Source organism: Gigantopelta aegis, chromosome 10 (genome assembly GCF_016097555.1).
Source record: "Gigantopelta aegis isolate Gae_Host chromosome 10, Gae_host_genome, whole genome shotgun sequence".
Taxonomy (NCBI): domain Eukaryota; kingdom Metazoa; phylum Mollusca; class Gastropoda; order Neomphalida; family Peltospiridae; genus Gigantopelta; species Gigantopelta aegis.
This window is the reverse complement of record NC_054708.1, coordinates 58,167,318-58,181,840: the sequence shown is the minus strand read 5'-3', so window position 1 is coordinate 58,181,840 and position 14,523 is coordinate 58,167,318. Positions and strand designations below refer to the sequence as shown.

The following is a 14,523-nucleotide window of genomic DNA, read 5'->3' as shown; positions in this document are numbered from 1 at the left end:
CATTTGTGTTTTTGACAGTCTAGTCTCCCATTCAGTTGTCAATCCAGGCACCCATCTAGTCATCCATCCAGTCGCCCATTCAGTTGGCAATCCAGGCACCTATCTAGATATCCATCCAGTCACCCATCTAGTCATCCATCCAGTCACCCATCTAGTCATCCATCCAGTCACCCATTTAGTCATCCAGTCACCCATTCAGTTGTCAATCCAGGCACCCATCTAGTTATCCATCCAGTCACCTATTAAGTTGCAAATCCAGGCACCCATCTAGTCATCCATCCAGTCACCCATTCAGTTGGCAATCCAGGCACCCATTTAGTCATCCAGTCACCTATTCAGTTGGCAATCCAGGCATCCATCTAGTCATCCATCCAGTCACCCATTCATTTGGCAATCCAGGCACCCACCTAGTCATCCATCCAGTCACCCATTCAGTTTGCAGTCCAAGCACCCATCTAGTCATCCATTCAGTCACCCATTCAGTCACCCATTCAGTTTGCAATCCAGGCACCCATTTAGTTATTCCTCCAGTCAACCATTCAGTTGCCAATCCAGGCACCCACCTGGTCATCCATTCAGTTTGCAGTCCAGGCATTCATCTAGTCATCCATCCAGTCACCCATTCAGTTTGCAGTCCAGGCACCCATCTAGTCATCTATCCAGTCACCCATTCAGTTGCCAATCCAGGCACCTATTTAGTCATCCATCCAGTCACCTATTCAGCTGGCAATCCAGACACCCATCTAGTCATCCATCCAGTCACCCATTCAGTTTGCATTCCAGGCACCTATTTAGTCATCCATCCAGTCACCTATTCAGTTGGCAATCCAAACACCCATCTAGTAATCCATCCAGTCACCCATTCATTTTGCATTCCAGGCACCTATTTAGTCATCCATCCAGTCACCTATTCAGTTGGCAATCCAAACACCCATCTAGTCATCCATCCAGTCACCCATTCCGTTGGTAATCCAGGCATCCAGCTTGTGTTATCAATGAAAAGGCATGTAATATCTGAAAATTCCAATGGAACTATCATGTGTGGAATAATCCTGAAGTGAAGTGATGAGTTGGGTTTTATATGACAAACTAGAAGACAATGGACATCGATTTTGTTTTTATTGTCCCTTTAAAATGCAAATTCCTGTTTTAAATTCTGAATCGTGATAACAGTGGGAAATTCATCTACTGGTTGAATGAGGTGCAATATACATGTATGTAGCTCAGTGTGGCAGACCACAAGCCTTGAGGTGAGATGTGCCACAGGAATAATTGCCGTAGATTTACATTCAATCTTTTCCCCATTCCAACCAAACTAAAGTTTAAGCTTGTTTAATGACACCACTAGAACACATTGATTCATTAATCATCGGCTATTGGATGTCAAATATGACATGTTTGACATTTGTGTGAAGTAGCTGAATGTTACAAATAACAAGATATAAGCATGTCCACAAATAATCTTGGCCATCATGCAGGCCTGTAGCCAGCATGTTTTGCGGGGAGGGATCAAAATTGCATTTGAATGGAACTCATCAAATGTGAGCGCCGAAGGCGCGGAGCTGTAGAGATGGGGGGGGGGGGGGGGGTGTTCCCTAGAGGGTAAAATGGGTTTGGCACCATACCCAAATATTTTTGCAGATTTTATAATGTAATGTGCATGCGATCTTTAGCAGAACGAAGATATTTGGAAACATTGTTTCATTATATAACATTTAGTGAAATATCTTAAAATTTCCCTGAAATAAAAGTGTTATCAGTCACTCGGTGATTATTAATCATCGGCTATCGGATGTCAATAGATGTCAATAGAGGAAACCTGCGACATTTTCTTAATGCAGAAAGGGATCTTTTATATGCACTTTCCCACATACAGGAAAGCACATATACCACGACCTTTGTCCAGTTGTGGTGCACTAGTTGGAACGAGAAAAAAACCCAATCAGTTGAACGAATTCACTGAGGTGGTTCGATCATAGACCATAAATTAAGAGTTGTTTTCCAGGAGTGAACACTACAAAGCATCTATAAATATTTGAGTGATGGATTCATAATATACTAGTGACTGTTTTTGCACTAATATCTTTATCCCCAATAGCTGTGCTGAGTTTTTATTTGTAGTTGTACTTTTCTAGATATGTACAGGTTTGTTTCGATACTTCCTTCATATTGTGTGTCAGTGTGTGTACATTACGAGGAAAATTCATGTTTGTGTTTGTTATTACTGTTCATCACGGATATATATCTAAGTTTGTGTTTGTGATAACAGTCGTCATGATATCACTATCAGCCGTTAATGCAGCCAGTATATAACCAGCTCTGTTGACTATAAAGATAGTGGTAAAAACAACAGCTAATGTGTTAATGGGAATAAGTATTTGTTTTTCTCAGTATTTGTTTACAACTGGGTTTTCTGTTTGTTTTGTTTTTTAGACCAAAAAAAAAACAATAAAAAAAAAAAAACATTTTATTTTATTTTATTTTTTTAAATAATATTTATTGTCCCAAATCATATAGAAGTATTGGAGTTGGGAGCCCCAAGTCACTGCTTAATATACATGTCTATGTTCCAAGCAACAAACAAACCTTTACAAAATGAGAAAACTAACAGAAACTGATTGACACTCAAGTTAAACACATGCATTCGCATACATAATGTCCAGATATACAGGCAGAACACACTGACTTACACGAATGCACAGGTTTTTCTCAATATTTAAAAAAAAAAAAAATTAATAACAGCAAGGGAACTTTAATATGTTTTTGTGGACAGAAAATCACGTAATATTATTATGCCAGTCATGGTGCAGTAATTCGGATGGTGTTGGAGAAGGCAGCTACTACGTAGTGTCAGGGCTCATATACTGGAATAACATTTGGTTGAGCCAAGTTTTCAAATATGTAGAGTATTTCCTTGAACATTATTAAAATGTGGTTACTTTGTGGGAAATTTTATTAGCCAAAATGTTGTAGCCACTTTGTATAAAAATTAGCAATTGGCTAAATTGGCAATTAATTGACAGGGTGAACCCTGGGGTTGTTTAACATTTCTATCAGTGGGAGTCAATCGATCCTGTAACTGATTGCTCCTCAGAACTGTTCAAGCATGCCTGTCATGAACATAACTTCTGACTTCAGCAGAGAATTGTCCAAGACCAAGCTCTGTACCACTGAGCTATATCCTGCCCTACATGAGCCATATACCAGCCTTAAAGTGGAATGAATGAATGACTGAATGTGTAACAACAACCACCCAGCACACAAAATATATTGGCTATTGGGTGTCCAACTATGGTAAAGGCAAAACCTTAAAGTGGATGGCAACCTATTGGACCTCATGTTTTAAGGGGAGCTATCACTCTGACTCCCCATCTCTCCCATGAGACTAGTTCAATGAGTCATTTTAGCTCCCCTTTAAATATCATATGATTTTTTAAAAAATATATATACTGAGAGAAAGAAATAAGGGAACACTTGGTATTTTAGACCAAATTTCAGTCACCCTTAACGTTGTAATATGTGAATAGAGTACAAAGATGTAATATGGGATTCATTGTCATTAAGGTGAGATTCAATGTCAGTAACGAGGTTAACTTCCAGACAGTATAAATGAGGCTTCTGGTCGCAGTCTTTCTTTCCTGTTTGTTTTGGCGTATATATATATATATATATATATATATATATACTATAAAGCAGCTGAGGGACACTATCAGGACAACTACACCAACACTCCAGAAGAAGCTGTACCGTACAAAAAGTGATCTACAGAAGACAGTATCATTCATAGTCACAGCTGGCCTCAACGTGTAGTCGTCAAGCGAACAAAAAGAAGTAGTACTATAAAAGGATTAAATATCAATGCTCATTATTTTGTCATGTCCTTAATGGCTCCCCATAATGTAGATACATTGTAAGTTAGGGCAGCAATTATTCACTCCCCTCATTTCTTTCTCCCATTGAGGCCTGATCTATATGATCTCTCTGCTATTATCGTCTGTTTATAGCATTATAAACACTGCTAATTGCAAACTTTTCAACTTCTCCCACGATTTCAATCTGTTTCGACCCTTTCTGTCAGTTTTCTCCGACTCTGTCTTCTGAGCTGTCCATACCATCACCTACCTGTCTCAACTTCCTCCATGGGTGCAGTCTCTGTGTATTTCCCTACACCCACCTGGCATCCTCGTCCTCTGCTGCTAATAAAGCTGGTCTGACCCACGGCACTAACTAACGACCGCGGGTAGTAGGGGTGCAAAGTAGGTGGTTACAAGTGCCTCTTAACAATGCCAGAAGTAACTACTGAACACTCCCCGAAGTGGTCAGACTAAGCCCACAGCTAAAAGCTGATGGAGAATGGCAGGTGTGTGGCACAGATAGCCACATGCAAGAGACAAGCACCTGTCGCGGTTGGAGAGACAAGGACTGGGACGTGGAGGTGGACAGCAAAAGAAGTTGAAAGATAAGAGAGTTGCCAGATCGGGAAGAAAAGAGATGGAATTTAAAGGAGACAAAGGAAAGGGGGCAGTGGAATAAACAAAAAACAAAAAACACTGCTAATTGCTTCCTTGTGTCTAGTTCAGCAGGATGTAGAGAACGGCTAAACTTACTTTGGTCCAAAACAGACCAAAACTGGGTCTGCTGAATGTGGCAGAAACTTGTGTATTTTAACATCTGGACCTATAACTGTATATATTAACTGCATTTATATCGTTAGAATTTTTGTTTTTAAATCCCATATTGATTACTATATATATATATAATTATATACATTTAATGTTGTTTTGTTTGAAAACATTACACTGGTAATGCTTGAATATTAAATAGTTGCCTGTCTAACAGAGAAATATAATATAGTTTGTGTTCTATATTGTCATCCATTGTTAGATCTGTTGGTCACGCCAACACAGATGTGGTCTGTTTTGTCACATTCGGTTAAATGTGTTTCTTTTTTCACTGGTACCATACTCATTGTGCTGGTGTTTCATTAAACATTTTCAGTTATTCCATTCCATACTTGTCAGACCCAGACCCAGCTCTGGTGTGTTTTGTCACATTCGGTTAAATGTGTTTCTTTTTCCACTGGTACCATACTCATTGTGCTGGTGTGTCGTTAAACATTTCATTCGTTCATTCATTCCATATTTGTCAGACCCATGCAGACCCAGTTCTGGTGTGTTTTGTTACATTCAGTTCAATGCATTTTTTTTCCCCCACTGGTATCATACTCATTGTGCTGGGGTGTCATTAAACATTTTCATTCATTCCATTCCATACTTGTCAGATACAGACCCAGCTCTGGTGTGTTTTGGTCCTTATAGCTTGATGACAAATTAGCAGCGTCTTAGAAAGCACTTAATCCCCATGGTTGAGAGTGTGCGCCCATGCACTCAGGAAATTAAATGATACTTTCCTGGACAGTTATTCATAACAGAGTCAATAAAACTCGGGTTTCATTTGTGTATGAAAACGTGTGTATAATATTGCTATACATCTGACAATAAGAGAAACATGTGCAGCCCCGCAATCAATATTGTTGGCGATTTAACATGACTGCGGCAGTGTCTCTGTAGATGAATTGGTCTGCTTACCATGCAGTTTTCCCAATCAGCAGTTTATTCAGCTTAACAGGCACATTGTCCACATGTACCATGCTCTAGGCTTAATATCGGAGTTATAAATTACATCCCTGTACAAAACAGTCTCTTTTTTTTTTTATCAGACTCCAAATAATTGTGCTTTAAAACCTTTTAAATATGTCTGTAGGCATTTTTAGCAATCAATTTTTTGATGCAATAAAAACTGATGTAATGCTGGTTTCTTCATTCATTCATTCATTCATTCATTCATTCATTCATTCATCCATCCATCCATCCATCCATCCATCCATCCATCCATCCATTCATTCATTATTTTTTATTTCTTTCACTCTTTCACTCTTTCATTCATTCATTCATTCATTCATTCATTCATTCATTCATTCATTCAATTTCTTTTGCTTCAAAATCTATGCAGTTATGGTTATGGCACACATCTCGGCCATCTACATGTATTCTGTCTGTACTGCAAAGTACCGTAGGTTAATGGTTAGTGGTCAGTGAGAGACAATTCTGTGTACTATGATCTTACACCTCCCCATTGAGTCCATTGACTCAATTCCAGTGACTTACCTCCATTGACTTAACCACAAGACCACCATTCCTTCATTTTAACTTGAATGTTGTTGGGGTTTTTTGCTTTAGAATCTATGCATTTAAGTTTCCACAATTCACTCTGGGTGGAAGCCAATGCATGGGAGAGAACCCAGAACCTGCCTGTCTTGATTCCAGTAGAGTATGTAAGCACCACACCACCAAGACTGTGACATCTTCTCTTGTTTGCTATTCATTTTTAATGCACATGAAAACTGCTTTGATACTGGTTGGCCTGGATAATTAATTACCAGTTGGCTGTTAAAGCAAAGAAACTAATGACATTAATTTTACAGGGGAAATGTGATAGTCTGTTTCTTGAGTTGATTGGCTCGGCTGGGTCTTCAGGTGGAAATTAAGTGGCCTGAAGCTTAATTAGATACCAGCATGAAAATAATTTCAGTCGTGATAGCAGTGTCTATTGTAAAATGACGTGGGTGGATTCTTCTGTGGTAGAATGCTCACCTGTGTTGTAGAGGATAGTAGGATTGATTGCACTGTAGTCAGGTCAAGTCATACGGCTTAATGTATATGTTCAGAGCAAGCTGTTGTAGTGCACGCCTGTCATGGGCACAGGTGTCGACTTATGCCAACTTCTTCATTTAGGACAGGACAGGGGTTGGGGATGGTGGGACAAGACATCGCCCACACTGGCAGGTGTAGAGAGCACCAGCAGCACAACTAGGATTGCTAGAGGGTGGGGACATTTGTGCTGCTATTGAATTTTGAATTTGTGCAGTTTTCATGAGGTAATTTGTGCATGATTTGGAACAGTTCATTGAGAGTAAATTTAAGGAGCTGTTTGAGTAATTTTTAACCTAGTTTGCCAAATTATAGCTCTTACACTCTGTGAACCAGTCAGGTTTTTTATACTGACCCAGCCATTGCTTCCCAACTAATACATCAAAGGCCATGCACTTCCTGTCAATGAGAAAGTTCATATAAAAGATCTCTTGCTGCTGCCTGATACATGTAGCCCATGTGGTAGCAGCACATTTCCTTTCTCATTATCTCATTATCTAGGCATGGCAGAACATAGCTCAGTGGTAAAGCACATGTCTGATGCGTAATCGATCTAAGATTTATTCCCGTCAGTAGACCCCAAAGGGTTATTTCTCCACAAATGTTGTAACAAAGGTTGTGATATATACTGTCCTGTCTGTGGGATGGTGCACATAAAGATCCCTTGCTGCTAATCGAAAAGAGTAGCCCATTTTCCTCCCTCAATATCTGTGTGGTCCTTAACCATATGTCCGACGCCATATAACCATAAAAAAATGTGTTGAGTGCGTCATTAAATTTTAAAAATCATAAAAATCATTATCTAGATGAAGTATCAAAGTGATCATTCTGTGAGACATAAATACACATACACATGGTTTCAAATGTACCGAGGTGCCACTAAAGATTCTTTTCCTTTCTAATATTAAATAAGTTTTTGAGGAAACCTAGCAGCCTCATGTACATGTAGTTGGCTTTTGGATGGGTCACTAGTAGGCAGTGATGAATAAGTACTGTAAATGTAACAGACAAATCAGCCTTCAATGAAGGGGATTTTAACCAAAGACCTTCTGTATGAGAATCTTAGCACTCTATGACCAACATAGCTAACTGGGACATTCTGTCTAGCTATTGCCAGGAATGCTTTATAGCATCAGTACTATACAAATTGTTTGAGAGGTTTTATTATCCCATCCAAGAACTGATCCATCGCGAGCTAAGTGGTAAAGCACCCGCTTGATACGCAGTCAGTCTAGGATCGATCCCCATCGGCGGACCCATTGGGCTATTTCTCGTTCCAGCCAGTGCTCCACAACTGGTGTAACAAAGGCCATGGTATGTACTATTCTGTCTGTGGGATGGTACATATAAAAGATCCCTTCTTTTAATCAAAAAGAGTAGTCCATGAAGTGGCGACAGCAGGTTTCCTCTCTCAGTATCTGTGTGGTCCTTGACCATATGTCTGGCACCATATAACCGTAAATAAAATGTGTTGAGTGTGTTGTTAATTAAAACATTTCCTTCCTTTCTGATCCACCGTGATGTTTTCAGTTGTCATACTCATGTGTACATGTGTGTAATGTGTTTTGAAGCACATGGGATTGGGATCTGGAACCAAGTGCTACATAGATGGCGAAATGACTCGAAGACCACATGAGAGAAAAATGATAATGGATTGTTTGATACACATGCAGTAGCTAATGTGTGTTTTTGTGCTGGAAGTGTCATTAAACATTCATTCATTCATTCTGTTGGTTAAATTGGCATTGTAATAAATAGCCTAGTTCGAATAACAGCTGTCTGATATGTCTTGAACATCATGTCAACATGAAATGCTGAGACTCAACCATGATTCATAGCCTGATTCCTATAAGTTGACTTAGAACAGAAAACTTTTTTTTTTTTTTTTTTTCTTTTTTTCTTTTCTTTCGAAAAACCATGTGCTACAACAGCTTGTTCTGAATGTGCACGTAAAACCCTATGAACTGACCTGACCTGACCTGATCAGAAACTAGTACACCTGAAGTGATGATGGAGACCACATTAAGTTGGTTTATCTACATATTGATAAAATTACAATAGAGTGTAATGAGAGTTTGAGATATTGAAATGGGGAAAAAACCCTCTACATATAGACTAACACTTGTCTCCATAACTGTTAATTCTCAGGGGTACATGGTTTTTTAGAATCATTAAAAATACATTTCATAGTACCATGTATTACAAATATCAGGATGACCAGTATGTATGGATGTATGGAAATGGATAATCTTTATAATAAAATGTAAATAATGTCTAATTCAATTATTAAAAACAGCTCTAATAGTGAAAACTCTGTCATAGTGTTTAAAAACTAGGGTCTGTCACTTACTTGTCAGTACAAGGCCGTGTTATGTGCTTTCCTGTCTGTGAAAAAGCAACCTCTGCAATTGCTCGTTGCAATTGGAGATTGCCATGGAGATTTTCATTCTCCACATCACTTTTTTGCTGTGGGTTATATTAGATGTCGTTAAACAAAACAAGCATTTTAACTTTTATTTGCCAGTACAACAACAGAGTGATAGAATGTGTCCATGTTCAGTAAGAAATGGAATCAGTATAAATGAAGACATTTTATGAAGGTTGTATTTATCGTTTTCTCTTCACAGGTAGTGTATCTCAACTGGTGGCCGTTGATCCGTGACTGTGTGGCGTATTCGATAAGCATCGCTGCCCTTGTCATAGTCATTTTTGATGAAGTGGTCAACTGGTGAGTTGAACAATAAAAAAATTCCTTAATGCGTATTGCAATTTCCTCAGCATGTTTTTTTTCCCTTTTTAAACCCTATTTTATTTTCTTATGATCCATTTTTCATGGTTGATGAACGTTCAGATATATTTCTTTCTTTCATGTCATCTTTTTGTTGTAAACTGATTCTCCTTTTTGACATGTTATCTTTCATGACCACATCTAATAGGGTACAAGTGGGGCAGTTGCACCCTCAGAAAAAAAGAGTGTTTTTTGTTTTTATAAAGTGTCCTTTTTGTCTATCTGGAGATTACCTTCTATTATGTTGTGCCAATTTCTGTTACAGTCTACAGACAGGAATCTTAGATATAAACTTGTTTTGGTCTCATGAGTCCCCACTCAATTATACTGAGAAAACTGTTTAAATATCGATCACTTGTCTTTTTCAATAAAGTCAAAACAGAATGAGTAGCAATATACTTTTTTCTTGTTTTAATACATGTATTAGTTTTTAATCAACATAGACCATTCTGCTTTATTCTCTGTGCAAATACAATTGTTTCTGGTAAAATATTACAGGCTTGTGGAACATTTTATGATGAAATTTTCTATATTTTTTTAGTTTTTGTATGCAATTAACCAATGTTTTCTTTTTAAAGCTATTCAAATATGCAACATAATTTGTATTGATTTAATGCTAAATGGTTCTGTGCAGCCGAATATTATGCAAATAACCAATTTATGCTATAAACCGATATGCAATAAAGTGGATTCGACTATATATGTAACATATATACAGTGAAAGCCCACCTAATGACCACCCCAGTTCTAAGACTAATATTTTAAAGATCAGACTATTTCTTTATTATTTTATAGTAAAAATACCCATTATTAAGACCATCCCACTATTACAGATTACGACCAGTAAAGTCAGACCCAATGGTCGTTTTCAGTACATTATTACCCCCATAAATGTGACCACAGAATTTACCTGTCACATAACACAAATGACAATTAAACAATAAATGATGTGGTAAAATATTGTCTAGTTGTCCTCGCCATTGTGTTGAAATTAATGTGTTTCCCAAACAATAGACGAACAATAGACTTACATATATGTTTATGTAGTACCAGCAAACAATTTGTCTACATATTAGTACATTATGGTTAATCATAGGATTGTGACCCCGATATCAAGCATTTAATTACCTTTGTGCAGTGGACACCCCATCAAGTCAGGAGGGTGTTATTTATCCAGACAGTTGTTAATCTGCATGTACTTTGTGTAATAATTAAGAAAAAATAACGTACCCAAGGTTATAAATAGACTTGACACTTGATTATTCTTGAAGTTGAGTGCAAATGCCAATGATTGCTGGTCAACTCAACCTAAAACCAACTCGCCCCCTACCAACTCACCCCGGTGTTTGGAGAAATCGCCCCAAACTTTACTGTCTGTAAATAATTGTGAAAAAATTAAAAATGGATGTCTACAACTTTGGTGTCATTTTATTTATTAATATTACAGTGAAACTATCATGACCACTTATTAATTGGTTTTATATTGGGGAGATCTTAATATGGGATATTACAATGAACTGTCAAGCCTATTTTAACGACATTAGTGAGTTTGTCCCTTATTTTCTTAAAGGAATGATCAAGCAAAGCTTTTGGACTCCGACTGGTGTGCGTATTCAACAATATTTAATGTACATTATTGCTTAACATATTGGTATATTAATTAAGAAAACGGTAATGATATGAGTTGACTAAACAGTGTTGGGCGAGTTGACCAACAGCGTTGGGGGAGAGTAGGTTTTGGGGCGAGTTGACCTGCTCCCATGCCAATACACCGTCATCACCTATTTATTTTTTCGGTTGAGACATAATTGACGACATTCGACAAGGAGGGTTGGACGTAAAATGCACTATCACTATTTACAAACAATCATCATTGTGAATATTGATGATTTGGTATAAGGACCACCACACCCCTGTTTTAATGAGTCCATGAGTTTCACTGTAGTTTAATCACAGTTTAGGAGAGGTCCTAGTAATTTGGCAAACTTGTGCCCAGGTAATCCTTTTGTTGGTTATGCAATAAAATATGTTTTTAATCAATCACAATTTATAATAAAATCAAATTTGTGACTTAAAGGGACATTCCTGAATTTGCTGCAATTTTTAAGATGTTATCGACTAATGATTGTAATTACATACATGTATCAAATATATTTTCCTGCATAACATATTAGTGGCAGTATATTAAACATATTTCTGATTGTTCTAATATTAGTACTAGCGTAAATTTCATTTTATTTCCTAAAAGACAAAATCCAGTTTAGGCTTCTTACAAATATTAAGACGACCAGAAACACATTGAATATACAGACACTGATATCCTAAACAACAAAATATATTTAATATGTAAGTTTAATCGTAGAAATATTTTATTAATCGGAAATATTTTACAATGCAGCAAACTCACTTTTTTAGACTACCCTATTTTAATAAGATTTTTACCCACTTTAGCCAATCGGCTATTTATGCATATTCTAAATTATTATAGTTGCAGATAATGAGGCTTTTGCATCATGTATTCTATACCATATTTTATAATGAATGTTTCAGATCTGTGTACACTCACCCATACACTCACCCAAAGAGACACATCCATCCATCCATCCATCCATCCATCCTTCTATCCATTACACACCCATTTATCCGAAACTCCATACATGCATCCATCCATGCATCCATGCATCCACCCACCCACCATCCATCCATCCATCCATCCATCCATCCATGCATCCAACCATGCATCCATCCATGCATCCACCCATCCATCCATCCATCCATCCATCCCCATCCATCCACCACCCCATACTCCGTCCATCCATCCTTGCATCTCATCCATGCGTTCCATCCATGCATCCATATAGTCCATCCATTTCATCCACTCACATGTACGAGGCAGTGGCCCTGTGTGTTCTGTGCATGATGTTATAGTCTGATGTATTTCACTGTTATTACAGGTCCGGTGGCCCTGTGTGTTCTGTGCATGATGTACATTTGTGTATATAGTGCTGATGTATTTCACTGTTATTACATGTACGAGGCAGTGGCCCTGTGATGATGTATATATTGCTGATGTATTTCACTGTTATTACAGGTACGAGGCGGTGGCCCTGTGTGTTCTGTACATGATGTATATATTGCTGATGTATTTCACTGTTATTACAGGTACGAGGCGGTGGCCCTGTGTGTTCTGTGCATGATGTACATTTGTGTATATAGTGCTGATGTATTTTACTGTTATTACAGGTACGAGGCGGTGGCCCTGTGTGTTCTGTACATGATGTATATAGTGCTGATGTATTTCACTGTTATTACAGGTACGAGGCGGTGGCCCTGTGTGTTCTGTACATGATGTATATAGTGCTGATGTATTTCACTGTTATTACAGGTACGAGGCGGTGGCCCTGTGTGTTCTGTACATGATGTATATAGTGCTGATGTATTTCACTGTTATTACAGGTACGAGGCGGTGGCCCTGTGTGTTCTGTACATGATGTATATAGTGCTGATGTATTTCACTGTTATTACAGGTACGAGGCGGTGGCCCTGTGTGTTCTGTACATGATGTATATAGTGCTGATGTATTTCACTGTTATTACAGGTACGAGGCGGTGGCCCTGTGTGTTCTGTACATGATGTATATAGTGCTGATGTATTTCACTGTTATTACAGGTACGAGGCGGTGGCCCTGTGTGTTCTGTACATGATGTATATAGTGCTGATGTATTTCACTGTTATTACAGGTACGAGGCGGTGGCCCTGTGTGTTCTGTACATGATGTATATAGTGCTGATGTATTTCACTGTTATTACAGGTACGAGGCGGTGGCCCTGTGTGTTCTGTACATGATGTATATATTGCTGATGTATTTCACTGTTATTACAGGTACGAGGCGGTGGCTCTGTGTGTTCTGTACATGATGTATATAGTGCTGATGTATTTCACTGTTATTACAGGTACGAGGCGGTGGCTCTGTGTGTTCTGTACATGATGTATATAGTGCTGATGTATTTCACTGTTATTACAGGTACGAGGCGGTGGCCCTGTGTGTTCTGTACATGATGTATATATTGCTGATGTATTTCACTGTTATTACAGGTACGAGGCGGTGGCCCTGTGTGTTCTGTACATGATGTATATAGTGCTGATGTATTTCACTGTTATTACAGGTACGAGGCGGTGGCCCTATGTGTTCTGTACATGATGTATATAGTGCTGATGTATTTCACTGTTATTACAGGTACGAGGCGGTGGCCCTGTGTGTTCTGTACATGATGTATATAGTGCTGATGTATTTCACTGTTATTACAGGTACGAGGCGGTGGCCCTGTGTGTTCTGTACATGATGTATATATTGCTGATGTATTTCACTGTTATTACAGGTACGAGGCGGTGGCCCTATGTGTTCTGTACATGATGTATATAGTGCTGATGTATTTCAACTCCAGTCTGGAGGACAAGCTCGTTCCCATGGTAGAGCGGTGTTGTCCCAAGAAGACTCGGGAAGAATCCATAGTGCTGTATGAAAAAGTGACCTCTTCCAATGGTGCCATTGATACAAGAAACACTAGTAATGGTAGGCAAATTGCATCTAATCATGTGATCATTTGTTCGGTTAAGTGTGTGTAACAATCTTAATTTTGAGATGATTGTATGGATGGCTGGATCAGTACTGGGTGAGTGGATGGATGCATATATGGATGGATGTGTGGAGTTTTGGATAAGTGTGTGGGTATATGGAGGGAAGGATGGATTGATGGATGGATTGATAATTTAATTTAGTAATTGTTGCCAAAATATAACACACACACAGATATATATTATATAAATAAATTTATATATATATGTGTACACACACACACACACACACACATATATATATGTGTGTGTGGTGTGTGTGTGTGTATACACACAGACACGGATATATATTATATAAATAAATTATATATGTAATTATATATGTATACAACACACATACACACACATATGCAGACGAGCCCACAAAAATGGGTGAAATGCCTATTCAGT

The 14,523-nt window shown here is 38.2% G+C and overlaps 1 protein-coding gene across 1 annotated transcript in view; it reads left to right on the top strand.

The window, feature by feature from the left end:
- Positions 1-14,523, top strand: part of LOC121384202 (sodium/potassium/calcium exchanger 3-like) — a 78,515-nt gene that overhangs the window by 50,970 nt on the left and 13,022 nt on the right. Inside the window, exons 5-6 of the mRNA XM_041514477.1 lie at positions 9,338-9,438; positions 13,878-14,071. Of these exons, the coding sequence (XP_041370411.1) occupies positions 9,338-9,438; positions 13,878-14,071 (295 nt within the window). The remainder of the gene's footprint in view (positions 1-9,337; positions 9,439-13,877; positions 14,072-14,523) is intronic.